Below are 27,336 nucleotides of genomic sequence, written 5' to 3'. Positions count from 1 at the left end.
CACCCCAGGGTAAACCACCAGCACCCGGCCGACGGCCGGACTCCGCGCTGCTGACCACCATGCGGCCGGGGCAGCCACTCCTCCATCCACCTCACGCGAGCTCGGGGGGGTCTGGCCACAGGCCATTTATTCAGGCTATTAAAAGGAGGGGGAGAGCGCTGGGGATAGAACAGTGGACTCCATACTACGTCATCAAGGAAAAAATGGGGAAGTTAGCAGGGTCCACACGTGAGAAAGAGTAACCACGGAATTGAAAACAAGACCCTTTTCCTTCAGCATAAAGGAGAATAAATAGGTTGAGTTTCCCCCCGCAGAATCAGTTTTGTAGTGGCTGTCTCCCATCAAGGATCACAGGTTCTCCCATTCTCGGGATTCCTTCATTTTACCCTTCTCGCCACGTTCTCCTGGATGCCCCTTCCACAAGGAACAGGACCTCAGGAGCTGTTAGGGCAGCCGCAGCTGAGGACAAGCAGTTGCGTTACCTGACGACAGCACAACTCTATTCCCACTAGCCTACAGTGGCACAGGGAGGACAGCCATCGTCTCGTTGCCGTTTGCAAACCTGGCAGCCCGCTACCTGGCACTCTAAATAGCAAGTTAAAAAAAAAAAAAAATGTTTTGTTGAAACAATGAAACAGTTGAATTGCCCAAAGTTCCTTCATTACCTTCTCTTTCTCTTTGCACAGTCCTAAAAGGAAAGAAGCTAAGTCTTCCCATGCCTGTTTGAAGACATTTCCACAGACAACGCAAGAAATTCCCAAGATGAAGCTCTTAAGATGACAGCTTTCCTTTCCTGGCCCTCTTTGACCAACGGATGGCTCGGCCGAGTTTCACTCCAGCGCCAGGAAGACAACGAGGCCTGGAAAGCTGATACGCTTTTCATCCAGATGAGACTTTCCCTCCATTTTTTAAAATTTCTTCTTACTTGAATTTGGTGCTCGTAAGTAGTGCTGGCCAATACTGAAGTAGTGCAAATTATTCTCTCCCGGCTCTTCCCAGCATCTACCTCCAACACACGCCTCTACCTTGACCCTGAGGCAGCACAAGGAGTGTAAGGGAAATTGTCACTACCTTTACTCCCTCAGCCCTTTAGCGAGGGCCTACGGTAAAGGGAACAGGGTACCGTTGAGTCTGGTAACACATACAAAGGCCACGGACCCATTTCACACGTGGCCACATCTGCCACAGCAGATGCTACAAATGACTACTTTAACTCCGTATGAACCAACATCCTCCTGAAAGTTAACTCTGCCTGACCCCCGCTCTATTCAAGTCCTGTAACATTCAGGAAAAATACATTCCTTTTGAACGACGCCAATCTTCCAATTCAAACATCCTCCCCACTCACTGTCAGTAACGGTTCCTCCTATTCGGCAAAAGGGGATCATTTCAATGAAAATCCAGTGGGTTGCCAACAGGTGTTTCCAACTCCTTGAATTTGACTTTTTTTAAGAACTGGGAAGAACAGGGGCAAAGACGGTTTTACACGCCACAAATAAAGACAAAGTTCACAATTTATTGACAACAGTGTTTTTATTTATACCTACAAAAGAAAACAAGATGGTATCAAAAGGACAATTTACAAACTAAGAATAGTAACATAGCTCTTAGTATCCTGTGTCTGAACACCACAGATCTATGAATCTCTCAATTCAAGTCTTCATTAATACAACAGGAATGTGTTCAGAGACCAGCAGGTGTGTGACACAAGACGCTGATCCCACACAAAGCCACTAACCCTTCCATTGTTCAGAGAAGTCCAAACAGCAAACTGCTTCAGGAAGCGGGAGGGGAGGAGACACCCAACTCATCTGACACTCCCACAAACTTTTACAGATTGGAAACAAGGCAAACAATACTAGACGCTAACGCTTTATCAACAAGGGCCCTCCAGCTGGTATACGGAACAGAGCAGTGAGCACCAGGTGGGAGAGCGGCAGCACATGCCACGGTGCGTTCATGCATTCAACGGTCTGGGTAACACTCTGAACTGAACCGAGATCCTGGACTTCAGCTGACCTCCATGGCAATAACGCACGGCAAGACTTGGCGTAGACGTTTACAGGTGCACAAGTCCCCCCAAAAGAAGTGAAAGCTATAGCAGACTAGAAGGCAGCGTTGGCAGTCCAGAGACCCTTTTTAAAGCCAGTCAGTGAGATGTCCTACTCCTACACCCCTCAAACACATTTCTGCATTGAACTCACAAATTTAAAAAAAAAAAAAAAAAAAAACAACACCAAAAAAAACCCAAAAACCTCTACATTTGCTTGCGAGGGAGGCCAAAGACAAATCAGTCAGTGCCTGGATAAACGAAATGTTTCTGGCTTTCACTTAACACAAGCAAAGGAACTTTCCTGCCCAAGCACTGGAATTAGAAGATGGGATGAGGGAACCAAGGTTCTGGAAGATCTCTCCCTTTTCCCTCTGCGTCAGCAACCTACCTGTGTACTGCACCAAAAAAATGCGCATTCATCCCTCAAAATTTTACTCTGGGAAGAAATTAAATTAAAAAAAAAAATCATTTCTGTATAAGCAAGCTCTTTTCCTGGGCTATAAGAAGTTCCACTCTGCTACAGAAGGAGTGGGCTGCCTTGTTCATCCATATGCAAGAACGCCAACAGAAAAACAACCCCAACCCCCTGCGCTCTCATAATGCAAAGATTATGCCTCACAAACCAGGAGATGTAGCCATTCGTTTGTCATATTATCAGATCAAGAGCAGCCAACTCCTGTTATCATCTACTGTCTCTGAACCGTCTGGTATTAGAAATAACAAGTCAACAACATGCTTTACTAAAGGGGAAACCCCCCCTCACACCCACCTTAGCCTGTAAAATAAACAAGTTTTATTTACGTATTTACTAAAATTTCACTCTTCTCTAACATTTCTAAAATGCTACCTACCTGCGAGAGCTCAGCTCAAAGGGACCAATGGAGCAGGGAAATGCACTCAAAAGCCAGGAAAAGCAATAGTCAGAGCAAGGTACAAAAGAAATAAAGCTTCAGAATCAAGATGCGCTAACCGGCTCACCGCTTACCTCATGAAAAGGAGATTCCAGGCAATCTCCTCCTCCTCCCTTCCTCCCCTTGCCTCCCCCACCCCAGCCCACCCTATTCAAACCTCTTAAATTTAAGTAAGTGTGGAAAACTCTGTCGCATTTTGTTCAGCGTAGCGGCATTCAGAACGTTCCCCGTGGCAACCGGTAGTTTGTTCGTGAAGGACAGAAACAAGATATGCTGTTCATCATCTCCGTTCTGTTTAGGCTCTGGGCTCTCAAATAAGACTTCTCTCAATAAACCCAACAACGGGAATTTGAGAGCAGAAACTAATTTAAGGATAACCAGGCTCCACGCATTTGCGATGCCGCAATTTAACAATTGTAGGGAAAGAACTTACTTGGCTAAACATTATAGCAGCGGTACCTACAGCAACTATCTGGTTTTCAGATATCGAATCCAAGACAGGTTTGGTCTCTGACACTGGGGTTTTAATCCCAACTTCCCTACTACAGGCTGCTACGGGTACCAGAAGATGGGGCCGTTGCTTCCAGAGCGGCACAAAATGCCAGCAATGTACCTGGGGCATTACTCTGAACACTGCCCAGCTCAGACAAATGAGCAGAGTTTTCCTATAGAAAGTTACCTACGATAGATTACAAGCAATAATAGTGAGTTACTTTAAAAAAAAAAAAATTAAGATTAGGAGAAGTGAGCATTGCTCCCTTGCATTTATCATTTTAAATGAAGTGCTTTTTGGCTCCCCAAAGTTTCCCACCTCTCTTGATACTTCCTGAAATTAAGTTAACATGTCACAGAATAGAAACTTCCTCCCCTCAAAAGCAAGTTTTCACACAAACCTTAGACACCAAGATGATCGAGCTGGGACCTATCTGCCTTATACCCATTTCTTTTAGAGAAAATAAAATTTCCAATTTCCTCAACATGCAAGACAAAAAATAATAAATTTTCCAGTCAACTATATATATCTCTTAAAAAAAAAAAAAAAAGAAAAAAAGAGGACAGGTCAGTAATGCGGACTGGGGGCCATTTTTGATGGGCTCAAGGGATTTGAATGGTGAATTCTAAGTCTAACCTGCATGAGAGAGACATCACAATGGGAAAGAAGAGAAAGAAAAGGTTCCTTTAAATGCAAGAGGTCTACACTGGTCACCAGTGGGCGAGTGGTCTCATTTGCGTGAGGGGGGAGGGGGCGGGGGAGGGGGCGGATACTGGTAGGTGGCAGTCTGTCCCATATAGCCCATCACGTTAGTGGCAGGGGGCTGCGGAAACTGTTGTGACATGAGCGGCTGTGGCTGCTGGCCCGAGCGCCCCACCATCCCTGCATACTGCTGTTGGGTAGTGCTCTGTGAGGTTCTCCCAGCGGTGGCAGCTGTGGTGCTGGCACCATAGCCACTAGCACTGTACTCTGCAGTGCCATAGCCACTCGTGCCATAGGCAGCTGCTCCATAGCTCCCTTGAGTGTAACCATACTGGCTCTGTGCTGCCCCAAAAGCAGAATTTGGGCTCCCGTAGGCACTGCCATAGGTCTTGTTGGCTCCGTTGGCATAACTGTCACCACGCTCACGGTCTCTGAAGCCACCTGAGTCTCTCCGGCCCTCTTTCACTCCCCGGAGCCTCCTGTCACACTCTTCCTGGTACATCAGGTTAGGGTTGTTTACTGAACTGCTCGTTCGGTAACGAGAACGACCTCCTGGCGATGGATATATTAAGATTTAGTACCGTGAACAAGTCTTAAACAATGAACTCTGGTACAATTATGCCACCCTTTCTCCCCCTTCTACATCCACAATTTTGCCCACAAGGAGCAAGTGTTTTTGCCCGACTATAACTTCCCTGCACAGCTGTGCATACGCCTCTTCATTTTGTTAAAGGTGTAAATATGAAGTTAAAAAAGGGTTCTTAATGCATGTGCTTGGAGACAAAGAAACAGAAGAAATTGAGGACTAACTTGGAAATATAATGAAACTTACTATTCCTTCAGGGAATGGGAGAAAATAGTCTCAGTAAAGTCAGTGTATCCCTTTGCTGATTTCAATTTTGCATGTGCATGCACACACATCATTGCCTGAGCTTAGGTAGGTAGGGCGAGGAATTAATTAATTCAAGCAAAAATAACTCTGTGAGGACCTTATCGGGAGGGGGAAGAAAAAAAAGATATCTATAGCTAAGGTAAAACAGTGGACTACCTCTTTTTTGGACAGAAATACTACGTCTACATAACGTGTCGAGATCTCAGGTACAAAACAGCTTTATTACTAATCTACTGTTTGTTATCTTAGACTTACGCTTCCTACTTCCCTACCCTCTTTCAATCTTCCCTCCCTCCAAATGGGGAACCTACTCCCTGTGTAGCCCTTTTCCCATGTGCCTTTACCTCCACCACCACCTCCTCCTCCTCTGTGGTCCACAAGCTGCATCAGTTTTGGATTGATGGCTTGATTGGCTTCTTCCAACACTTTGATAAGCTCCCTGGCTTGTTTCAGGTTTCCTGGCGTGAAGAATGTGTAGGCAGTACCTTTGTTGGTACTACGTGCGGTACGGCCAATACGGTGCACGTAATCTTCAGAGCTGTTCGGATAGTCGTAGTTTATCACAAATTTAACATCTTCCACATCTTGTGAAGTGCCCAGGTGCGAAGCACAGTGAAGGGGTGGGGTTGAGGAAAGGGGAGAAGAAGAGAGGACGTGCCAACGAAAGGTGGGGAGCACGAATGCAGGTGACAGTAATAAGAAAAAAAAAATACAAAGTTAGTAATTGCATGGAATAAATACAAGACAGACTCATCCCAAAAGAGTAGAAGACTCAAATTTAAGATAGTCAGGAACAAAGATCAGTGTCCTGAAAAACAGCGGTAATTTTAAAGCAGTTTTGCCCTGCACTCAAATTCATCCTCCCCAGAATGCATTTCTCTGTCTTCATGTGCCAAAGACACTGATGTTTGTGAATGGGCTAATTGAATTTCATACTTTTTTTTTTTCCTTTAAAAAACCCCGCAATCTGGAAAGTGAAAATACCACCATCAGACAGAGCAAACTGGGGTGGAGGAAGGGCAGAACTGCCATGGTAAAGCTTTTACTCTGTTGGGAGAAGTCTAACAAATAATAACAGTAATGAGATCACTTACCTTCCACTTGGTAACATGAAATAAAAGGCAATCTTAAATTAAAATATTTACTTTTACAGTCCTAATAAAATACAGTTAACTACTTTCCCTAGCCTAAAGCTTAAGACACTCCAATTACATTAGTGCTATTCAGCCAACTCATTAAAAATTATCCAGACCTAGAATACCTTAATATCTTAGCTTTGTAGTTATCACCAGAATACATTGCACTAACATTTCACTGTGCTGTTTCGTCCAGTTCTGGCAAGCTTTTGTAATTTGGACAATCCTGAATTCCATTAGCAATTCCCTACTTCCAGTGTCAGATGGAAGCAGGAAACGAAATTATCAAAATTGCTCTGTATACAAAATAATATTAAAATTTAGGAGATCAGAACTGTACGCCTTTTGGAAATTCAGATTTTGTAAACTTATGGGACAGAAACAAAGTAAATGTTAGTGTAACACTTCAGTGAAAGCACCTCAAGTACCAAAAGCACCTATTTGCTATAGTATACAATACTTTAAAAAGCACGGTATTACAGTTAAGTGCCCTAACAGCTCATAAAAAAAAATTAAAAATCTGCATTTTAAGAAGAATATTCTGAAAATATCCAAGATAAAACACAGATTTTTGTGATTTCCTTTCTTTTTTTTTTTTTTGTTTTGTTTTAAAGAGAGAAACATTCTCTGTTTGTTACCAGACCGATGCACACTCCCTCCTCCTGTGGGAAACCGCTGCAGCCGATCCCGTCTCTTTGCCTTTTATTTTTGGCGGCCTCCTTTCGAAAACTCCGCCCTCTGACACGGGACCACTGGAGCGCGGGGAGCATGCATCAAGGGTCCATGGCAGCGAGAAGTCCCCACACACGCTCGCTCTGTGAACTGGCTTAGACGCTTCTCTGTAGCCCCATTTGGTTGTGAAGCGCCGGAGAACCTGGGTTCAGGTAAAAGTTTCAGGTCCTCCAACGCTTTTTGTCCCCTATTTGGGGTTCTTAGGGGCAATTGTCAAAAAAATGAAGATACAAAAATTACATCCAAAGGGTCAGACTGCATCTATTGCCCAGACTGTATCAATTTCAAAGGGGTTGTAGGAAAAATAAAAACAAGAGGGTTGTAGTGACAAGTGGGGGACTTTATGTCTGTTTCTTATTACAGCAAAGGGGGGGGCTCCTCAGTCTTTGCTGACTCCAAAGTCCTGAATCACACCAAAAAAAGGGAGTGAGAAGGCAGGTTTCACAGGGGGCTGCGCGAGTCTCCAGCTAGGGTCCTTGATGCAACAGAGTTTTTTTAAAAAGGGGAAAGTGAAGTAAAGAGAGGAGTACGTATGACAGATTGCATCTTCACAGCCAGGGTGTAACTAGTCTGACAAACTGCAGGCTACATGATCCTCAGTCAGTCCCGTTTTGCACATCCATTGGTAGGCGAAGCGACTTCAATTACCACAGAGGTTACAAGGACGTGCTTTCCCGGCAGAAAGCACAGGGAATTGTAGCTACCAATGCAGACGGAACTGACTTGACTGGGCAGGAGGGGGAAGAATGGGAAGGCAGGAAGAGGAAAATGCAAGGGTGTTGTCCAGACTAGAAAGTGGTCCGGGTAGAGCACGCAGCTCGCTGAAGAAAGACCAGAGCAAGTACAAGACTCGGCTCCTCCAGTCTAGCATGCTCCAAAGCGTTTGCGCACACTCGCAATCTTCCTGCGCTTTTAGAAGATAATGTAGCAGGATCAAGAATTGAAACTGTAAATCATTTGACAGCTACCTGGGAAACATTCCCTTTGTCAGACCATCAGAATACCCTATGGCACAGACAGTCTCCGATTATTAATCGGGAGAGATATAAACTAGCAAACATGCTAGTCTAGAGAGCTGTTTAGACAATCAATGTAGATGTGCCCCCCCCCCTGCACTGAGAATGATCTGCAGCTGATATCAAAGCTTCTGTTAAAGAAAACAAAACAAAACAAATTCAATGCTTTTAGTTTAATAGACTGAACAAAAAAATAAAGTAAAAAAAAAAAAAAAAAAATCAGTGCAGAGAGAGGACCTCGCTCCAGGGAATTATCACAAAGAAGTCATTACGGGACTCAGAACTTACCTGGAAGAAGCTTTTTTGAAACCAATGTTCCATTAGGAAGAGGGAAAGCCCTGGTGACTCAGCCAAAAGGCGCGCGCCCCTGTTTTATGTTATTTAGGTAGAAGCCTTCACTTTCCAGGATCTTGGAGGAAGTCGTCCAGAAGTTTGCCAGTTAAGTGACTTATTTTAAGAAGCAGCAAACTCAGGGCCCCAAAATAAGCAGAGATGTTGTTCAGTAACAAGAAACAGACTCTGGTACCTTTCCCCCTTAGCTCAGGTGAAGTGGAGGATGGGAGGTGGGGAGACTGTTTTCTGAAGTGTTATCCAATTGAGTAGTTTTGGGGGGAGTGTTTTTTTTGAGGGGGTGAGGCTGTTTAAATGTCTAGGCAAGATGCACAAAGAAGCTACCAGCACATAGCAAGCCTGTTTAAAAAATGCTGCTAGAGAAAGCAGCTCTCTTTCATACAAACTGGTTTCAGGCCTCAGTCCCTTCTCCCAACAGGCCCAAGTTCTAACTGCACAGGTCCAGACATGACCCTAGAGGGCAGAGACTGAAGTCCATATAATCACCTCTCTGAGGAAGTGTTGGACGTTTTTTGAGGGGGGAGGGGAAGGAGGGGTGAAGGTTGTGTGAACAAAGGCTGCCAAGTCTAGTAATGGTCTGCCTGTATTACAGTGACCATATGATGCACAGCACAGCCACCCTTTCAGCATATGAAAAGAGAGCTCAGATAACTGAGATTTTTAACAGCTAGAAATTATTCTGAGCTCATTTGCAATGACTTGCAGTAATTTTGTCTACAATTTATTACAATGAGACATCGACCCCCAAGTAGTTTATCTTCTACCAAACTCAGGGAGGGGGCAACACTCAATGTCCATTATTAAAGTCTGAGCACTTCAGAAGTCATCCTCCTCTTCTAGCGTGGACAAGGACTGTGCTTAGCACACAAAGTGTTTCGCAACACAAATATGCTTATTAAAAAAGGGGGCACAGCTGATGCATCCAGACAGATCATTGTCATACCACCAGAACAGAGCTGCTGTGCAATTTTGATTCAATTACACATTTGGGTAATGTGACGTTAAAGGCCATATATAATCTCAGTGGTCCTGCCTAGAAGGAACACAGAGGAGGGAAGGTTACATGTCAAGACCAAAGATCTGGAGCAGTGCTTTCTCAGATGTGAATACATCTGTGGGGTAAACATGCGTGTACACTGGGGTTGGTATGTTCAAATCTGTGGCGTCTCATACGGGGAGAATATTAGCTATTTGCTGTTGAAATGCTCTCCCACAACTTCCTACTTGAACTTTATCTGACACGCTCTGAACTGAGAGCAATCCATCCCTATCATCCAGCAGCAAAAGCTGGATTTGGGGAAGAAGTGAGTGTGGTGGAAGGGTTGGGTTGCATAATTGGACGTCTCTTCTCCCTCTTGGCGATCGATTGGTCATGCCTAGGCCTTGCTGCAGACCAAAGCCTGTTCATTAGGAGCAGGAAGAGACTTTGAATATGAAAGAAAAAAAAAAGATTAATGTTAAAAAACGTATTTCACATGTGGGGGAAAATCACGCTTTGATTTTTTTTTTTAAAAAGAAAACATATTTCAGTCCAAAGAAGAAAAATATGCAGCAGTAGGCAAGAGTGGTCTATGTGTACAAACCTAGCCCACGAGATGCAACGTCGGTAGCAATGAGGATAGGAGCCTTTCCAGAACGAAACTCTGTAAAACAAAGCATGCTATGAAGTAAGATTTTTTCAAAAAGATAAAGTTACCTGAACTTGATTTACACTAAATGCTCATTTTCCAGAATCTACATAAGATGGGTCAATTCCAGAAACCCCAGCAAGTCAGGATATAACGTGCCAACTATTTTTTAAAATCCAGCACCCTGGGTTAAGCAACCTTCCCACTGTGATTTTGTCAAAAAAAAAAAAAAAAAAAAAAAAAAAAAGGGGAGGGGGGCCAAATACAAGTACTGAAAGGCAAAGGAAGTTCTTTTGAAATGCATCTATTGGGTATAGAGACAAAAAAAGGAGACCAGAGAAAAGCATATCTCGGTAAATTACGTACAGCAGCCCGAGTTATGCTCCCCTCAGTGATGGACTCACCATTAAGCACCCAATCTCTTTCTGGCTGACTCTTGTCTCCATGGATACACATAGCTGGCCAACTGCCAAACAGAGATGCACATTAGTATACACAGAAAGTACATACATTAAAGGCAACAGGAAGTTTTATTGGCATTTTGGTAAAAAGGCAAAAAACAAAAGACTTGAGAAATATTTTATTCCCTGTCCTCCTCTGGCCTGTATCTACCTAGCCTGTATACTGGTTTGTTTCTTGCGTGTTAAACCCACTACCTACATAAACAACCGTCTAAGCCAAATCACATTTGCTATACTGATACAGTCCCGATCAGCGTATCGGTATTCTGATACACTAAAAGCTGCCCAGCTCACAAATACTCTTTCTCGCACTAATGCTTTGATGGACTGGGACCTTCTGGGAAACTAAGGCTGAATTCAGCCAAGAAAAGAACGGACAAGTTCCCAACAATAGCATCATGAACACTTAAACCTTACTGCTTTTGATTACAATTTCTGTTTCCCGTTAGAAACAAGGGGAGTGAGGGGGGAAGCTAATCACCCATCTCTGCGCATCCTTCGAGTGAGATCATCACATCGCCTCTTTGTCTCCACAAAGATGATAGTCTTGTTTTCCTTCTCTGCCATGATTTCTTCCATCAGTTGTATCAGTCTAAAAGAGACATGAGAGCCAAGATGTATATCCACGTATACAAGACTATAGGCGCACTCTCTCCGCTTACACTGACGGCATACACAACACGCATCCACGTAAAGAAGCCGGTATCACATACACAGAATTTAGGTCTGTTGTATAACGGTATGGTTAGAATATACACAATAGACTAGTTAACTACAGGACTGACTTATTTTGTAACACTCAAAGGTTATATAAATACTACAAGTAACTTCACTATTCAGAATTCATATTTGCCTTTCAAAGCAATGTAGATTTTTAAGTATCACCAAAAAAACTGAAATGGTAGGAAAATCAGCTTACTTGTGGTCTTTCTCGCTTTCCATGCACACATCCACTATCTGCAGGATATTGTGGTTGGCACTCAGCTCCAAGTTCCCCACATTGATCTGAACATAGTCCTGCAGGAAGTCCTCGGCAAGCTGGCGCACTTCTTTTGGCCAGGTGGCACTCCACATCAGAGTCTGTCTGTCAGGCTAAGAAAAAGGGAAAATGGATTTATTTAAGGTACCGGACTTTAAATGGGAAACCAGAGGAGGCTGTCCTTTTACAAGGTTCACGCACCCTTATCTGGTCAACAATTTTACGAATTTGGGGTTCAAATCCCATGTCCAACATCCTGTCTGCTTCATCCAGCACCAGGTACGTACACCGACGAAGGTTGGTCTTTCCTGCCTCAAGGAAATCAATCAAGCGACCTGGTGTAGCAATGCAGATCTCCACACCTTCAAAACAGAATGAGGAATAAGAGTAAGGCTCTTCATTTGAATGTCAATTGGTATTTTTAGTCAGAATGAATCACCTTCCAGAGCAAAATTGTTTAAAAAAAAAAAAAAACACCACACCACCCTCATTCGTACCCAAGATTGAGTCATTTCAGTAGAAGCCCTAGTTTCTTTTAGTATTTTTTTCCATTCTGAAATTACTGTTACAGTGCCATTAGAATAATAAATGCAGTATAGAAGCTAAAAGCTTACTGTCAGAAAACACCAGGGAAGAGCTGTCCAAGAATCAGAAGTAAAATAAGCTTCTACTCAAGCCTGACCCACCTTCATCCAGAATTAGACAGTCTAAAGAGCTCTCTAGAAAAATAAGAGCGAACTCCAGCTGAACTCCCCATGTTAAGCAAACATGACGTGCTCCCTCTTACTATGCAGGTCAAATTATTTCCACTTTTTTTTTATATATAAAGCCAAAGCATGGGCCTTAATAATGGGTAATTATGCACCAATAGTGACAGACAACCATCCTGCCCATATCTGTTAGCAAAAAACCAGAATTAAAATAGTCATTAACTGGTATCAGGTATGGCAATTTATATATTCCTTAAAAGGAGGGACTGGTTTCCACTGATTCCCAAATCTTACAGGCGAGTACTTCAGTGTCACTGAATGTCCACAGGAGGTAAGTTTAGGTAAGCAGTGAGGTGAAAAAGAGCAAAACCCCAACAGCTTTCTTCATACTGCACTTAGAGATGCAGAGTATTTTGTGGCAAACTAGATCTTTCTGTCTGTGTCAACCTGGACTCATCAGAGCTGTCAATGCTGGGCATAGTTCTAGTTCCTATAAAGCTCATGCAAGAATTAGACTTCTAATGGAGCCATTAGTCTGCCAGGGAGACTCAAGAAACTGCAATCTTTGTTGTCAATGATGTACTCCTTCAAAGTAAATTCACTAAACACCCAAAAAATCACAACTGAGAAAAAAGAAAATGTCTTCTGGACTCTTTATCTATTCAACAGTCTTTGCTGCAGAAAATACTAAGCAGTCATCCAAAGGCAGCAACACCTGAAAGGGCTGAAAGGACTAAACCTGCCCACATGCTCTAACCAAACAGTTTTCTTCATAAGCAGAACACCTATTCCACAGCACTCCAGAAAGGCGTGCAAAAACCCACCAAGCCGATCCTCCCAAGGTCACTTCATGTAACCTCTGACTTTTCCATTGAAGATGCCACTTTTAAATTGGAATGCACTACTATTTTCTCAAACAGAGCCATCCCACAGCCTTCCACCACGCACACCTTTATCCCATTACTGCAGTTTTCAACAATGACTCCGCAAACTGCAGTGATAAGTAAAGTTTTTGGATTTCTTGAGTCAATCTGTATATATAAGCTTACCTTGATAATACTTCTTACATCTTTTCACATAGTTCTATTACATTTTTTTAATCTAGTGAAGATGAAAGCCATCAGCACATTCCTGCATTTGAAATTGTACGTAACTAGCCCTTGATACGAAGGTTAGGTCACTTGAGCACTACTGTGTTACAGTGGTTCCTGTAGAACCATGGTTCCTCATCATTCCCAAGTCCAGCCCTTTGCTATGTACGGAAAGGCAGTTACAGAATGTTACGGGGTTCGTGAACAGAAACAGAGCTTAGGGCTTAAGAACAATAAAAAACCCAAAACCCATTGTCTAAAGAAGTTTCTATACGTTCAGAAATTAAGTTTGATTATTTGAACAAGCCTGGGCAGAAAACTTGCGATCTGGCTTAAGAAAAATCATTCCTTAAACTTGCTGCTACTGCATTTCCTCAAAATAACCTGTTCTCTTTCTGGTGAGTTTCCTTTCCACCCTTCTATGTCCTGATGATCTTCACAAGTGGAAAGTTCAAAGAGAAAATGGAAAGGAAATCTAATATCCAAATAAGTCGCTATACAACAAAGACGACAAATATTACGTGCACTATCATTGTAACTGGAGAAAGAGATAGCCACTCATTCATGCACACCCCCTTCCAAACAGGTTTTAAGAAGAACGTTTTATTTTTACAGACATTTTACAATACCACCTCCTCCAGAAACTGCAAATGTCCATTTTAAAATTACCTCTTTCTAGATCTCTGATTTGGGGACCTTTAGGTGCTCCTCCATAGATGCAGGTACTCTTCAGTCTTGAACATTTGCCATAATCATCAGCCACCTGCTGCACTTGCTGAGCCAACTCTCTGGTAGGTGCTAGAACCAGGCACTGCAAAAGGAATCGATTCAGGCTAGCCAAGCTGCACACACATCCCTAACTTAAGGGCTCCGCACAGATACCGTAAGCAAAGTTGGACCATCTACTCTTTATTAGCTACAACATTTAAATATCTTTAGACTATGTCAGCAATTGCACAGAATTTCAACTGAGTGGGATGTTCACATTGTGATAATAAACATTTCTCTGTTTACTATTCTGATATATCAATTAAACAAAGTACACATCTCATTAACAATGCCATGCCATACACGCAAAAAGGAAGAGAATTGACAATCACTTACAATTGGGCCATCCCCTCTCTCCAAATATGGCTGGTGGTTGATGTGAACAATCGCAGGCAGCAAGTACTGTAACAAAAGAACTTTAAGTCAAGACACAGCACTTCAATATTCAGTGCCAACGATCACCTGCCATGAGAACTGGATCACGGCAAGAGCCCACCTAGCCTAACATCCCTTCAAGAAGCCAACACCTGATGTGAGAGACAGCAAGAAACCTAGGCTATATGAAAATCAGGATTCTGCAAAGAAAGATACTTGTTATCCAACAGAACACAAGATTTTCAGAGCTGCTGACCAACCATACCTTCTTTGACATGAATGCAAAATATAGTTGCTCAGTATCTCTAAAAGGAGGGCTCATTTAAATTTCGAGTCTACGTTAGTAGAATCGAGCAATCTTGGCTCTAACCAATGCTCTTCATAAAGGACAAAATTCCTTCTTAACCACTATAGATAAAATTAAAGTATACCTTGAAGACTCAACCTTAATTTTAACTTGCGTAGTTAATAGAACAAATATGCTGAAGAGCACATACTGTTTTTTAAACCACAATGTACGCATAGACCAAAGAGAAGTGACTAAGCATCCAGAAAGAAAGACACGCAAAATACATGCCTGTGAATAAGACAGGCTAATTGAGTTGAGACTTAAGTCTCACCCATGATGCAATAAAGCAAGCTTTAAAAACATGTGATCATCTCACTTTATGCTTGTAGTACTCACAAGCCCCCAAACTACTAACACATAGCCAAGGATAATTTCTGCAATGCGACTAGGAAAACTAGCCAAATAAATAAAAGGGAAGAATACGTACTGCTAGTGTCTTTCCAGAGCCAGTCTGTGCAATGCCCACCATATCACGACCACTGAGGGCTAGTGGAAAGCCTTGGCACTGAATTGGAGTGGGTTCCGTGAAGTTCTGGTCCATCAAGGCATCCATCACATACTCTAAGAATTTAAGAAGAGAAAAAATTTCTTAAAGGATAACTGAGGCTTCAGAAGACCTTTTAGAAAACAGAACAGGCCTAAACAATTATTGTTTTTGAGTAATCCTCATTATCTTAAATATTGGCAAAATACTTACGTGGAAAGCTACACTGGTGGAAAGCAAACACAGGCTTGGGGCAGCCCTCCATTCCTCGAATTGTTATCTCTTTCTTTCTTCGCAATTCTTCAACTTCATACTATTTATGTGGAAAAAAAATGCAAAGACAAACGTCAGCACGGACTTAAAGCGCACGTTTCTAACTATTAACTCACTTCGCACCTCTGGATAACAGCTTCATTAGAGAACGGAGTTGAAACAGAGATCTAAAAAGGACTGCTTTCCTGCGCATTTTATCTTGAGATTGAGCCATCACATAGCTTCCACAATATTCAGAGGTACGAGCTCTCTATGTAGTCTAGAAGGACTAATGTCTCTCCTTCCAACCAGCCCTTTTTAATAAAAAGTGTATTAATATAGTATTTTTAAGAGTTTTACTCTTCTTTCAGAGGCCAGAAATGATCAACAGCTTCAAGAGTGATTAGAAAGAGGATCAGATGAGAAACATGTTTTATGTGGCAGTGCTAAGAACTAAACAAAATAAATAGGCCCTAATATACTACGAACAAGCAGAAGGCAGGGCAGTCAGGGCCTCTCCTTCAATTAACACATTCCAGAGGTGGTTAAATACAGAGCTCTTGCTGGACAACTTGCAACTCAGAAATGTTGCTTGGAATCTTTTCAGAATGAACACTTTTTTTTCTGCATGAAAGAAGCCCAAGCAACGTCACAGTGATACCCTAAGATCTCACAATTGTTTTTAATAATGGAACTACTTAGAATATTTCTGAAATTTGTATCTACATAAGCATAATTTTAGGATTAGAAAAAGTGTTTTATCTTTGTGTAGATTATCCTGCAAGTCCAACTGCACTTTGCAACATGCTTCCACAATTCATGACCTTATTCTAATGCTCATTAAAAATCAATAGAAAGATACACATCAATACCAAACATGCACTTTATCCTAAGCAATAAATTTACTATTTGTGAGAATCTCTTGAGCTTGAATGAAAAGGTAAAAAAAGAAAACAACTTCTGGGAAAAACATGAAAATCCTTTTAGCTGGCTAAGGCAAAGGCAGCTACAGCAGCTAATGCTAACTGTGATTCAGTAGTTCAAGTTGTTGCCTCCTTAAAAAGCCAATGCCTCCTTCAATTCCCTTATGCCATGTAAGTATCTGATGAATATTTCACGTAAAGATTTTTAAGTCTATGTAATGGGATAAGAACATTTTGCTTGTTTGTTTCCTCATGTTAAGAATGAAATCTCTTAATTTCTAAATATAAAAAGATATTAAAGAGGGGAAAAAATACTCTAGACTCAAGTGGGGTAGGAAGGGGAGATTACTGTATCTACAGAGTAAATACAGAGCACTGTGTCCAGTTCTGAGCCCCCAATATAAGAAGGACACGGTTTTAACAGGGCATGTCCAATCACAGGGGGAAAGCTGGAGGCTGGAATACAGGCGGTACAAAGAAAGACTGGGAGTGCTGGATTTGTTTCGCTTAGGAAAGAGAGGACTGACAGGGGAATGTGACTGCTACTTTTAACTACCCAGTGGGTCACTATAGAGAAGGTGCTGCAAATAATTATTAGGGGGGGAAAAAATACCATGAGAAACATTAAACCCTGGGACAGCCACCCAGACAGGATATAAACTCTCCCCATCCCTGGGGATATTCAAACCCGAAAGGACAAGGCGCTAAGCAACCTGCTCTAGTTTTGTAGTTAGCCCTGCTCTGAGCAGAGGATTCGACTAGACATCTCCCACGGCCTCTTTCAGCCTGAACTATTATTATGATAAAAAATTCTTTCAAATGTTTCTCATATATTTCTGCCACTCTTAGTTCATTATTTTAGGTTCTTTCGGGGCCTCCCCAGTACTGCAACTCTCAAGCCCTCTCAATCTTATCTACAGTGACGAATAGCTAGACCAGACAAGCATGATGACGACGACTTACAAATTACCAAATGTAAAATATGTCATATAAAACCAGCTAAAAGCAGAAGCAGCACCTTTGCTAATGTTAAATATTGCAAGCAACTAGAACCAGTATCCTGCAGAGTACACACATACCAAACAAGCTTAATGAAAAGACAGTTCTATTACACACTGTCCCAGACTTCCTAGGACAAGTTTTTCCACCTGTGACATTTTCTGTTGTAGGCAAAATGGAACAGACAGGATCTGAAAACTTACCGGAGTAAGCCTGGCCACTTCCGGATGTTCCACGTAAAAATTCTTCTCAAACTTGGGCAGTTCATTTAAATCCCATTTTTTCTTACGTAAACGTTCCCCCGGATTACCAAATTTCTTTGGAGGAAGAGGACCTCCACGACTTGCTCCAAACCTGGAAATGTCAATGTTCGTTATAAACAAGAGTATTTAATGACCCTGAAATGTGCAGATTTCTTAAGCGTTCTCTTTTACTCCCCAAGTTGACACACGAGCACAATATTCTAGCAAAAGTCACTCCTCCTCTCCCTCCCCCAATCACTGTGATGGCATATAACTTCTTGAAATAACATAAACCTGCTCTAAGTCAGTGCTAAACTCAAAACCATCCTAAAGTTTCCTTCCAGTACAGCCATTTGTAAGTCACTGCCTTAAAAGCGCCTGTCTCTAGGTTTCTACCTCAAGGTTCCCTCCCTCTGGACAAAGCTGGGGGTACAGCTATAGCACTTATCTTTTCTTGAAACTGACAGTACACTTAAAAGGTGGTTAGATGAAAGGTACGAGAAAAATCTCTAATCACAAGTTCCTTTTATCTGTCTCAAGGTTAGTTTTACACAAAACCAGCTACTTCACTGTCTCCCCCCTCTATGCCTTCTCTCCTTTCTTATCAAGTAGTATGCCTCAAATAAAAAACAAGAGTGAAGACCAGAAAGTAAACAAGTCCAGCCAAGCCTGCAAGTCCATCTGTAATTCTGGAACCAAAGGAAAAAAAAAAAAAAAAAAATTAAACCAGAGTCTAACAGGGGGAAAAAAAAAAGGGGGGGGGGGAATCCTATCCTCTCTCAAATGCTTTTGATGAAGACTGAAGAGAGTAAGAATTTAATGTTTATTCTGCTAAAAAATTCCTAACTAGCAGAACTACTCAGAAGTTACTGCTCTTTCTCTCTCTCTCGTAAGTTTTCTTCACCCAGTTAATTTAATACACTTAAGAAGGTTAAGAACTAACTATAATGACTAACTGATGCATTAGACAAAACATGAGCTTCTAGCAATAATCTGCAAGAGTAACTGAAAACTGAGTGGCATAAAATGATTATTTACTGTAAATATTATAAAGTATATATTTTAAAATGCCACAAAAAATAGTTCTGTCCTTAGTATCACACAAACACAGCAGAATGTACTTTTCCAAATGCTATCAGGTCAAATTTTGTCCTAATTCACATTTTCGTTAATAAAGCTACAGCTTTTTGCAAAACATGAATTCATGAGAAATGCCCCTTTAAAACAAGACTTTTATTTAGATAGCAAATCCAAAGTGTCTGCACCTTACCCAGGCAGTCCGCTAGTAAATAAAAAACTGCTAATGAAACAAACTGAAAACAACAAAAATCCCAAAGCAATCTTCTTGCACTAATAACTGGGGGCAGGGGGGAAGCTGCTAAAAAATAAAGATGATCTGAAATAAATTTCTGAATTATCTTAAGTCCAAGACTATCTGTGCAGATATTAACTACATTCGTTCTTTAAATCACTTCCCAGTGGAAACAACAAATTATACTCATTAAGAGACCGAAAAAACAGAACTCAAATCAACATACTAACAGGAAGAAAGGGTTACATTGTTGGAAAAGCTAAGTATGGTAGATATAATTTAACTTAAAACCTGCGAAGTAAGTTTTAAAATGTTTGCTTTGTTGCAACTGTTTCATTAAGCCTCTTCCCTCTCCTATAAATATCCCTTATTTTCTCATCAGTGTATCTATCAGAACCCCCAAACGGCCTGCATAATCAGCAATTTTTGTCATACAAAAAGACTGAAATAGAACTTCAAAAATTAATTTAAGCATTAAATTTTCTTTCACAACAAAGTAAAAAAAATAGCCTAGATTTTCATTTACAGGAACATTCACCTTTATTGAAGATGTCTGCTACTGATCATGCTAACTTGAGGTCAAAATGACAACTATTCCTGTATCCAAGGAGTTCTAACGAAACCCACAGTCCCACTGAAGTCAATTGGCGGTTCAAAGGGTCAATGAGTTTCCTTATGAAAGGAAACATACAGAAGAACTGAGTGCAAGACTGGACACTGAAACAGCTGGGTACTATGAATATTTGCTCCACAGCTATCCAGAGGCAAGAATCAATATATTTTACATAGAAGTCACATAGTTTCAGTTCTCTATTCTTGTATACAATATGGCTGTACGCTGACCTGAAAGAAGCGAGGGCTGCAGCAGTCTTCCAACACTGCATCTGCTAAAGTTTATTCGCTAAACTGGCAGTAACTGACACTTTACATTCCCATTACAAGTAAAACGAGATTCCAAAAACGAGATTCCAATTCCAGTTAAACTGATCTAAATCTAAGATTATTCCACTGATTTGCCAACAGTTCTCTTTTCAAGTGTAAATTCAGACTGACTCAAAACATTCTGCTCTAGTATTACTGGTGCCATCATTTCTGGGACAGAACCAACTGAATTTGTTACATTCCAGAGCAAAACAGGACAACTTTCCATTCCAAGAAGTCACCTACAACTCATTCCTGACAAGAGGAAAACAGAAAGCCTGTATTTCTTCAGCCTACGAAAGAATCAGCACTGAGAAGGTGATAAACTTTCAAATGGTGCTCAACCAGCATGCTGGGTGGCCTGAAATTTTAGAGAGGTTACTTATGAAGTATGATGGTTGTTAGTAGTTACAAATATTTTCACACCTTAAATAGACACATATAACAAACTGAATCCCAATGCATTAAAGCTTCCAGGATAATAGACCAAGAAAACCATTTTCCATGCAAATGTCCAAAAACTTCACAAAGAACCACACAAGCACTCCTTTTACTTATGCAGAACGCCTGATCTAAAAGAGAAGCGTCCACCTATCATCAGAGTCTTTACACAAAATGAGATTACACAAATTTTAAGGCATGCCAAGTGTTGTGACAGTGCTTTGGATAGTGTTCTTTTAAATAACTGTATATAAGTCTGCATACTCAAACTCACTCACTAAACTCCAAAAACAGCTGGGGTCTGAACTATCTCAGACTTGCCAAAGCATTTACTCCAGTGTCCTTGTGTTAAACTGAGCTGGAAACCTCATAGTGGAAAAACACTAGAACCCTCCTCTCTGTGAAAAAAAAGAAAGTAACTTTTAATTTCAGAGTGTGAAATGTGGGTGTAAGATAAAGCAAGGATACAACTATCTCTCTCCACAGACGATGAGAAACTAAATGTTAAAATGCATTGCAACATATAAACAAAATATTCCCGAACCTCCCAGCGGGGAGGCAAAACAAGAAGGAAAGAAAAAAAAAAAAAGAGAAGACTCATTAACTGAGATCTAGTCTGCCATAATAAGAATAACAGAACCCACATGATATGTTTATTGTTAATCCTTGAGAATGGAGGCCTGACTACTTGTGATCTAAAGGACAGAAAATGCTACACTCCTAAATTAGTTCTAACTTTCTCTTGAAGAAGGCCTGGGATGCACATTTTATTATTTTCAACCCTTAAAAAAAAAAAAATCAAGTCTCAAAATAGATAACTGCCATCCTCAGAAGAAAAAAAAACAAAAAACAAAAAACTGCAAAAACCTTTTCAAAGCCAAGCTTCCTTTAAATAGCAGAATCAAGAAAGAGTATCAAGCGCTAGGCCTCTGCAGTGCCACACAGACAACTCCTGTTTGACTGCTACGTAAGCTTGGTCATGCTCGTTAAGTGTGGTCCAGGGCCATGTTTACCGAGATCACCCTCCCGAGTATGCAAGTCCCCTGCACGGCAGCAGTTTTCAATCTCATTTCCTCTCACGATAAGCCTGGGAGTGCAACTGAGAAAGATCTTTCACCAACTGCCATCTTTCTAGTAAGTCCAGAAGGAGCAATGACAACCAGAAGGGCAGACTGGCCAACCACCCTTGCCAGAGCCACCAAGACCTTCGTGGCTTGGGGCGGGGGGGAGAACTAGGGTAAAGAAGAAGAGGGCTGGCAGAAAATAAATTGGGGGGGGGGGGAAGGCCTCAAAATTGCAAGCAAGTCACACATGGTTACAGATGAACGATAGAAAAACTGAATAAATAAATAAAAACCCAAAAACCCACCACCACCCCTTGCTGCTAAAACTGTACCAATAAAGTCCCCAGCTCACCCCCACACGAGAATTTTTTGGAAAAAAAACCTCCCCCCGATACCGCAAGCAGAACGCGTCCGCCTTGACCCCGCGACTCCTCCCCGGCCCTCCTCCCACCGGGCCCCTAACGCGGGGCAGGCGGCCCCCTCCGCCGCCCCCATGCCGCGCCAGCCCCCCCCCGGCCCGGCCTGCCCGCCCCCCCCCTTACCCGCCGCGGTCTCGGTCGCGGCCCCGGTCCCCGAAGCCCCTCATCGCACCCGGAGGGGTGGGAGAAAGGCAGCGGAATGCCGGCCGTGGGGACGGCGAGGGACTGGGGGTACGGGGAGACGGTCCAGCCAGGGGCGGCTGTGTCTCGGAGGAATCGCTTTGCGCCACCTCGCTTCTTTGGTGGGATACAAAAGGAGAAGACGTGGTCAGTGGGTCAGAGACCCGCTGGACGTCGGCGGAGGGAACGGCGGGGCTCTCGGTCGGCTCCAGGGCCCGTGAAGTGTGGAGACACCAGCGTCTTCTTCCTCCGGGCTCCCGGCACAAAATGGCTGCCGCCGCCCCAACCCGCTTCAGTTACGTTACGGGCGGCCCGCCGCTGCGCAAACTGCGGCCCTCCAAAATACCTACGCCTATTCCCGGAAGCCAACTACGCCCTAAACTCGCTTGGCGAAACCGTGCTCCGGGCGGCGGGCAGGGTACGGAAGGTGCGTAGCGTTCTTTGCTTGAGCCGGGCCCCCGCGTGAGGGAGGGAGGGAGGAGAGTAACGCTCTCCCTATTCCTCAAAGTCTGCTACGCAGGGAGCCGACCCCGTAACCCCCTCGAGACGGTAGGGAAAACCGAGGCCGAGGCGTACGTTACGTAAGTACGCGGCGTACGTAAGTTGCGTACTTCAGGTTGGCGTAGGGCAGGAAGAGCCCGTGCGTTTTGCGTAAAATTCTTCCGCGGGTTGCGTAGGCAGGGCTGGCGGAGGGTCGGAGGATTACGTTAACTTTGCAGCGTAGCCGGGTTTGGAGAATACGGCCTCTTGCCTACGCGCCGCCTGGCCCCGTGGAGGGCGGCCGAGGGGCCCGGGAGACAATAACGGGAGCGCGGGGCGGCGGCGGGGGCCCGGCGCTGAGGAGCGGGCCCTCGGGCCTCGGCGGCGGCGAGGCCGCACGGGTCCGGCGGGTTTGGGTTTTCCCTCCGTTTTGTTGTGGTTTTTTTTTTCCCCCGGCAGATCAGCAGGGGGATCTTGGCCCGGCGCTGGGGCAGGAGCCCGAGCGAGGGCAGCCATGATGTTTGCATTCGCCCGGGTGCCAGGAGGCCGGTGGAGGATGGCACAAGGGGTGCCAAGGCGGGTCGTGCCGGCGGCCCCCGGTCACCCGCACCCCGCCATAGCCGCAGGAGGTTTGTGGCAACCTCTCCAGAAGGCGAACGAGCAACTCAATTCGCCCCTTCGCCCGCTGCGGCGTTGCTGCGTGCGGCCAGTGGAACGTTTTGAAGTAGTCGAAGGGCACCGGCACGGTGTAGGCGCCGCGGTTATGGCCTGCTGGCGTTCGACTCCCCGCATCAACCCAAGACAACTCGCTAAAAGATAAAATAAGCCGTGAGGCGATTACGTGGCACAGGCTGTCAGTTCTGTTGTGCTGTGCTTATGCTTCTAGCACGTATCAAGGAGTAGCCAGGGCGTCCGCCCCGGCAGAAGGCGGCACGCCTGGGGGGTGATCTCTGCACGCCAGCCAAACCAAGCCTTGGCCCAAAGCACGGTTGCGCGATCGGCCGTGCTTGCTGGGCTATCGGATTGCCAAAAACCCGTTACCGTGGCAGAAGAGAAAGCAAGTCCCCTTTACTCTCAGACCCTTGAAACAAAGAGCAGCCTGGAACGAGACAGAGATTTTTTGCCGTTTTAGTTTTACGGGCTGTATGTATGTGCGTATGGCATATGTGAGAAAGCAAAAAGCAATCTTGGTGCTTAAAATAAAATATTGGAAGAAACTTGGGCCTTTCTAAGTGAGTGGGAGGGAGTCAAGTGACAACCGTAGGCTCTGACTGACACTTGGTACTTGGCCATTAGATCTGAATGCCTGGTGTGGGAAAGACTGGTACGTGCAAAGAGCTAGATGTTACCTGAAATGACGACGCCTGATCCGTTCCTGGCTCGCTCACATCAGCCAGCCTCCCTGCCGTTGTCTCTCTAGACTTCTCTCTGCTGTGAAAAACAGTGCCTTACCTCAGGAAAAATATCAAAAGATACGTTAAGAAACCACTCAAGGAAGGTGAACTCTCTAGCTCTGCCACAAGGTAAACTGGCTACAGTGTCAGGCTTTTCCGGGATGAATTTCTGGTCATCGCTGCCTTTTTACTTCATGTTATCTTACACGCATTAGTTAATCTAAATTAAAAAATTATTGTATTGTTGAGGACAAGCTCTCTAACCAGACACCAACATTAGACCCATTCTAATTAGCATTTTTACACAAGAGGACAAAGTAAGGCCTTCCCTTAAAGCACCTAATAAGTAAATTGTTGAGTTTACCTTAAAACAAGCAATTCCATGGGCATTGGAGGTAACACAATCTGAATTGGTATTTTGTCCCCTGGTCCCCCATTTCCCTCTGTACTCCCAGCTTCCTCATTTGGCCCCCGTGACATGCATCTCTGGCTAGTGACATGCATCTCTGGCTAGTCTGGAGCTACGCCTGTGCTGGCTGGCCTGTGGGCACGCTCGCTCAAGCCAAGTCACAAGTGCCCTTCCCTCGGTGTAAGTACCAGTGTCAGCCTCTCTGCCCTATCTCGCCACTGGCTTTGCTTTCTTTTTAATAATAATATTTAATACTATTTAATAATAATAATAATCTTACATATATCAGGAGACTGACAAAGCAATTATATAAAGTTTGTTTCTTTAGAGAACTAGACGAAAGGTTTTTAAATGTTGGGTCGCATCTGGTTTATCTCTCTCATGAAAGATCAGTGAGGTTATTGAGAGCAGGGTTTGATTCAAAGCACCCAAACATAAGCAGAGTACTGTTCTAATTTGTAATCTTTATTTTGAACTTCACAGTTTTAAAACATTCTCTCCAAAAAGTAGAAAATGCTAAATAAAAATACAAAAATTACCTAGTCAAGATAAAAATGTCTAAAAATGTAATTTGAAAGTAACTTGTTCGTCTACAGTACATGAGAGTCCATCAAGTTCTTAGGCTGTTCCTGCTGCCACTGCCTTTTTCATCTATTTATGTCAATTTTATAACTGAGTTTATTCCAATTCTGTTCCATTTCGCACTATTAAATTCTGCCGCATAGACACTCGCTTTGAAAGAAACTAAAGAAGAGTATATTAATCTCATGTGAAAGGACAGCTTTGATTTTCACAATATATAGGAAAAGGATTCTTTGAACAATTCACAAGCTTATTTCTTCAATCTTTGTCTGCTGAAAGTTCAACTGAAAAATGAAGACCCTAAAGGAACCAAATTCTATTAAGATCAATAAAACTGAACTGTGCAGACTTCACCCCAATGTTCTCCCAAAATATCTTAAATGGTTCCCAAAAGAGAAAAATGCAGCCAGGCAGTCGGTGACCTTGCACAAATCTTCATCCCAGCTGCCCACGTGGTTTTCGGCTGTGCATTTACATCACTTTTCTGCCTATTCTTTGGCATCCCCAATCCCTCCAGCAGTTATTGCAAATGTGGCTTCGTTTTCAGGCATCTCAGGGCTGGGGAGAAAAAAAAAAAGAAACAAGGAACTTGTGGGTTTCCCCATGTTCAATGCAGTTGGGAAACCGTCCCCAAAATGTTCTAAGCGTAAGCGACCTGGAATACTTCAACATCTTTATACCTTTGTGCAAACTGTAGAACATGGTCAGTGTTATCAAGATCAGGAAATGTGAAATCCACCTCTTGGAAGATGACAAACACAAAGGAGGGGAATGGAGAAGGTGCAGGAGAGGGAAGGATTCTGGCTCTGCAGACTCTCATTTCAATTTCTTAGTTCCTGACCAGAAACAGTGGGCTCCTCATGCAGTTCCACTAGTATGATTTTTAACCACTTGCGTCTGCCACTGCTTACCAGGTAAAGTGATATTAATTGTGTCAGCGACACTTAGTAATTTGACAGCTCTGGAATTTTCCTGCCAAGGGACCACCAGTGTTACCAAACTATTTGATGGTCTTCTTTAAGAGATGAGCATCTAGGAGGATTTATGATGAAAGATTACGTAATTTAATGTATGCGATATGCAAGACAACTTTAAGTCTGTTCATTAGTTTGTCCTTTCAGATTTTCTCTCAACTTACCATCCAGAAACGTGGTTAGTTTGAAACCATGAATCCTTTGTCAAGTTGTTAGGTTTCAGTACTGTGAACTTTGTCACCTTACGGTTGCTCATAAAACAGCTTCCTTCCTGTGAAGGAAAGGCAATTTACCTGTCGTATATCTTTGCAATACGCAGCTCCCCTCTCCCTTTCCTCAAGCTAATCCTGGTAGTCGAAGCATGAGCAAGGATGTGGCCCCCAATGGGCTTTTTTGGGTCCACCTGAAAGCTAAATGAGCAAGAAAATTGTGACGAGTCACTGTGCAAATTCCATAGCTTAATACTGTGATTAACTGTCAGATGAGGCATATTGATCTCAGTAATGAATAATAAATAGCTAAATATATCAAAAAAGGACTTTAATACACTTGCCTCAAGATAGGATGTTCGAATGTTCGATGCTGGCATAATTTTCCTCTCATTAAATTCAACAGGCTCAAGAAATACACACCTTAAATTTCATATGTAAGCTGCTCGAAAACAAAATGGGGTGCTTTTTGAATACTTTTTATGGCTTGTTCCCTTTGTTCAAGTCACAGTGAAAGAAGCCATCATGCCAGGCAGCAGGTAAACATAAAAAAACTCATTACAAAAGCCGAGAGAAACCTATCGGCGTCATCCATGAATGATTCATCATACCAGAGGGACCAATGACCAACCTGAACCTTCATTTAGGTGCCTCTTGCTCCATACAATCTCAGTTCTTATCTCTGTTAAATACGTAATACAAAAGAGAATAATTTTTTTTTTTTAAAGAGAGAGAAACAGTATCTTACGTCATAGTTGCTCCTGGATCAGCAGTCATCTGGTTGGTCACAAACACGGCCACATTATATTCTGCAATAGAAAACAATGCAAAGAAGGTGGACTATATCCAATGAGAATTCCAGAGTATTCTCCCATCCATGCTAAAAGCAAGGCTGCTGCTGAAGCACTTCAAATTTCAAGTGAAAGAGAAGCAAATAGTCTTTATGTCTGGTGGCTGGAGTTAATCAGGAGACAGCCTAAATTTGCTCCTCTGTGACTTCAACTGTAATACTTATGCCAAAACATCAGCACTTTTCAGAATTCCACTGAACAAGTCTTTCTCAGTTCCCATCTTCTCTGTTGGCTCCCTGCCCTCAGCCCCCTCTCCCTCCCTTTGTCTGTACTCTTTTTTTTTTTTTTTTTTTTTAACTGCATGAAAAAACATTTACTCATTCCTCATCAACATTTCTGAGACATTCCAAAGAGGAGGGACCCTATTCATCCTGTCATCATCTCTCAGAGCATTGCAAAGTACTGGGAACATGGCAACGGGCATGGCTTTTTTTCTCTCTCTGTGCCTTCATCCTTTTTTCTGTTCTTCATGTTTCTCATGCATTTAGACTGTCAAAATTTGGGGAAGACAATTTCTCCTACTGGATGTTTGTCCAGTTCTACAACCTATTCT

General features: G+C 42.9%; 3 protein-coding genes, 1 long non-coding RNA gene and 1 pseudogene across 5 annotated transcripts in view; 3 read left to right on the top strand and 2 right to left on the bottom strand.

Annotated features, from left to right (window-relative positions):
* Positions 1 to 1,525, top strand: part of KDELR3 (KDEL endoplasmic reticulum protein retention receptor 3) — a 7,113-nt gene extending 5,588 nt beyond the window's left edge. Inside the window, exon 5 of the mRNA XM_009475204.2 lies at positions 687 to 1,525. Coding sequence (XP_009473479.1) covers positions 687 to 727 — 41 coding nt within the window. The 3' untranslated portion in view covers positions 728 to 1,525. The remainder of the gene's footprint in view (positions 1 to 686) is intronic.
* DDX17 (DEAD-box helicase 17) lies at positions 1,515 to 22,188 on the bottom strand. The gene is made up of 13 exons (XM_087767561.1): positions 21,828 to 22,188; positions 17,509 to 17,659; positions 15,345 to 15,444; positions 15,075 to 15,208; positions 14,260 to 14,325; positions 13,825 to 13,966; positions 11,556 to 11,716; positions 11,295 to 11,467; positions 10,857 to 10,967; positions 10,319 to 10,380; positions 9,870 to 9,929; positions 5,396 to 5,635; positions 1,515 to 4,711 (listed from the first exon to the last, which is right to left on the bottom strand). Exons 1-13 carry the CDS (start codon positions 21,869 to 21,871, stop codon positions 4,188 to 4,190), a joined length of 1,968 nt encoding a protein of 655 aa, XP_087623687.1. The 5' UTR covers positions 21,872 to 22,188; the 3' UTR covers positions 1,515 to 4,187.
* LOC148054656 (uncharacterized) overlaps positions 22,152 to 27,336 on the top strand; it is a 17,883-nt pseudogene continuing 12,698 nt past the window's right edge.
* Positions 23,897 to 27,336, top strand: part of LOC148054657 (uncharacterized) — a 10,313-nt gene continuing 6,873 nt past the window's right edge. Inside the window, exon 1 of one of the 2 annotated variants that reach the window (XR_015706895.1) lies at positions 23,897 to 24,347. This is a non-coding gene — a long non-coding RNA (uncharacterized LOC148054657). Of the gene's footprint in view, positions 24,348 to 25,430; positions 25,664 to 27,336 lie in introns of those variants that run through there. The other variant, XR_015706897.1, reaches the window with a different exon arrangement.
* DMC1 (DNA meiotic recombinase 1) overlaps positions 24,612 to 27,336 on the bottom strand; it is an 11,799-nt gene continuing 9,074 nt past the window's right edge. The window contains exons 11-13 of the mRNA XM_009475205.2: positions 26,681 to 26,741; positions 26,017 to 26,133; positions 24,612 to 25,307 (exon numbers count right to left, since the gene is read on the bottom strand). Of these exons, the coding sequence (XP_009473480.1) occupies positions 25,238 to 25,307; positions 26,017 to 26,133; positions 26,681 to 26,741 (248 nt within the window). The 3' untranslated portion in view covers positions 24,612 to 25,237. The remainder of the gene's footprint in view (positions 25,308 to 26,016; positions 26,134 to 26,680; positions 26,742 to 27,336) is intronic.

Source organism: Nipponia nippon, unplaced genomic scaffold (genome assembly GCF_047370975.1).
Source record: "Nipponia nippon isolate SJK-2023a ecotype South Korea unplaced genomic scaffold, ASM4737097v1 scaffold_3, whole genome shotgun sequence".
NCBI lineage: Eukaryota > Metazoa > Chordata > Aves > Pelecaniformes > Threskiornithidae > Nipponia > Nipponia nippon.
This window is presented reverse-complemented; position numbering and strand designations above follow the sequence as displayed.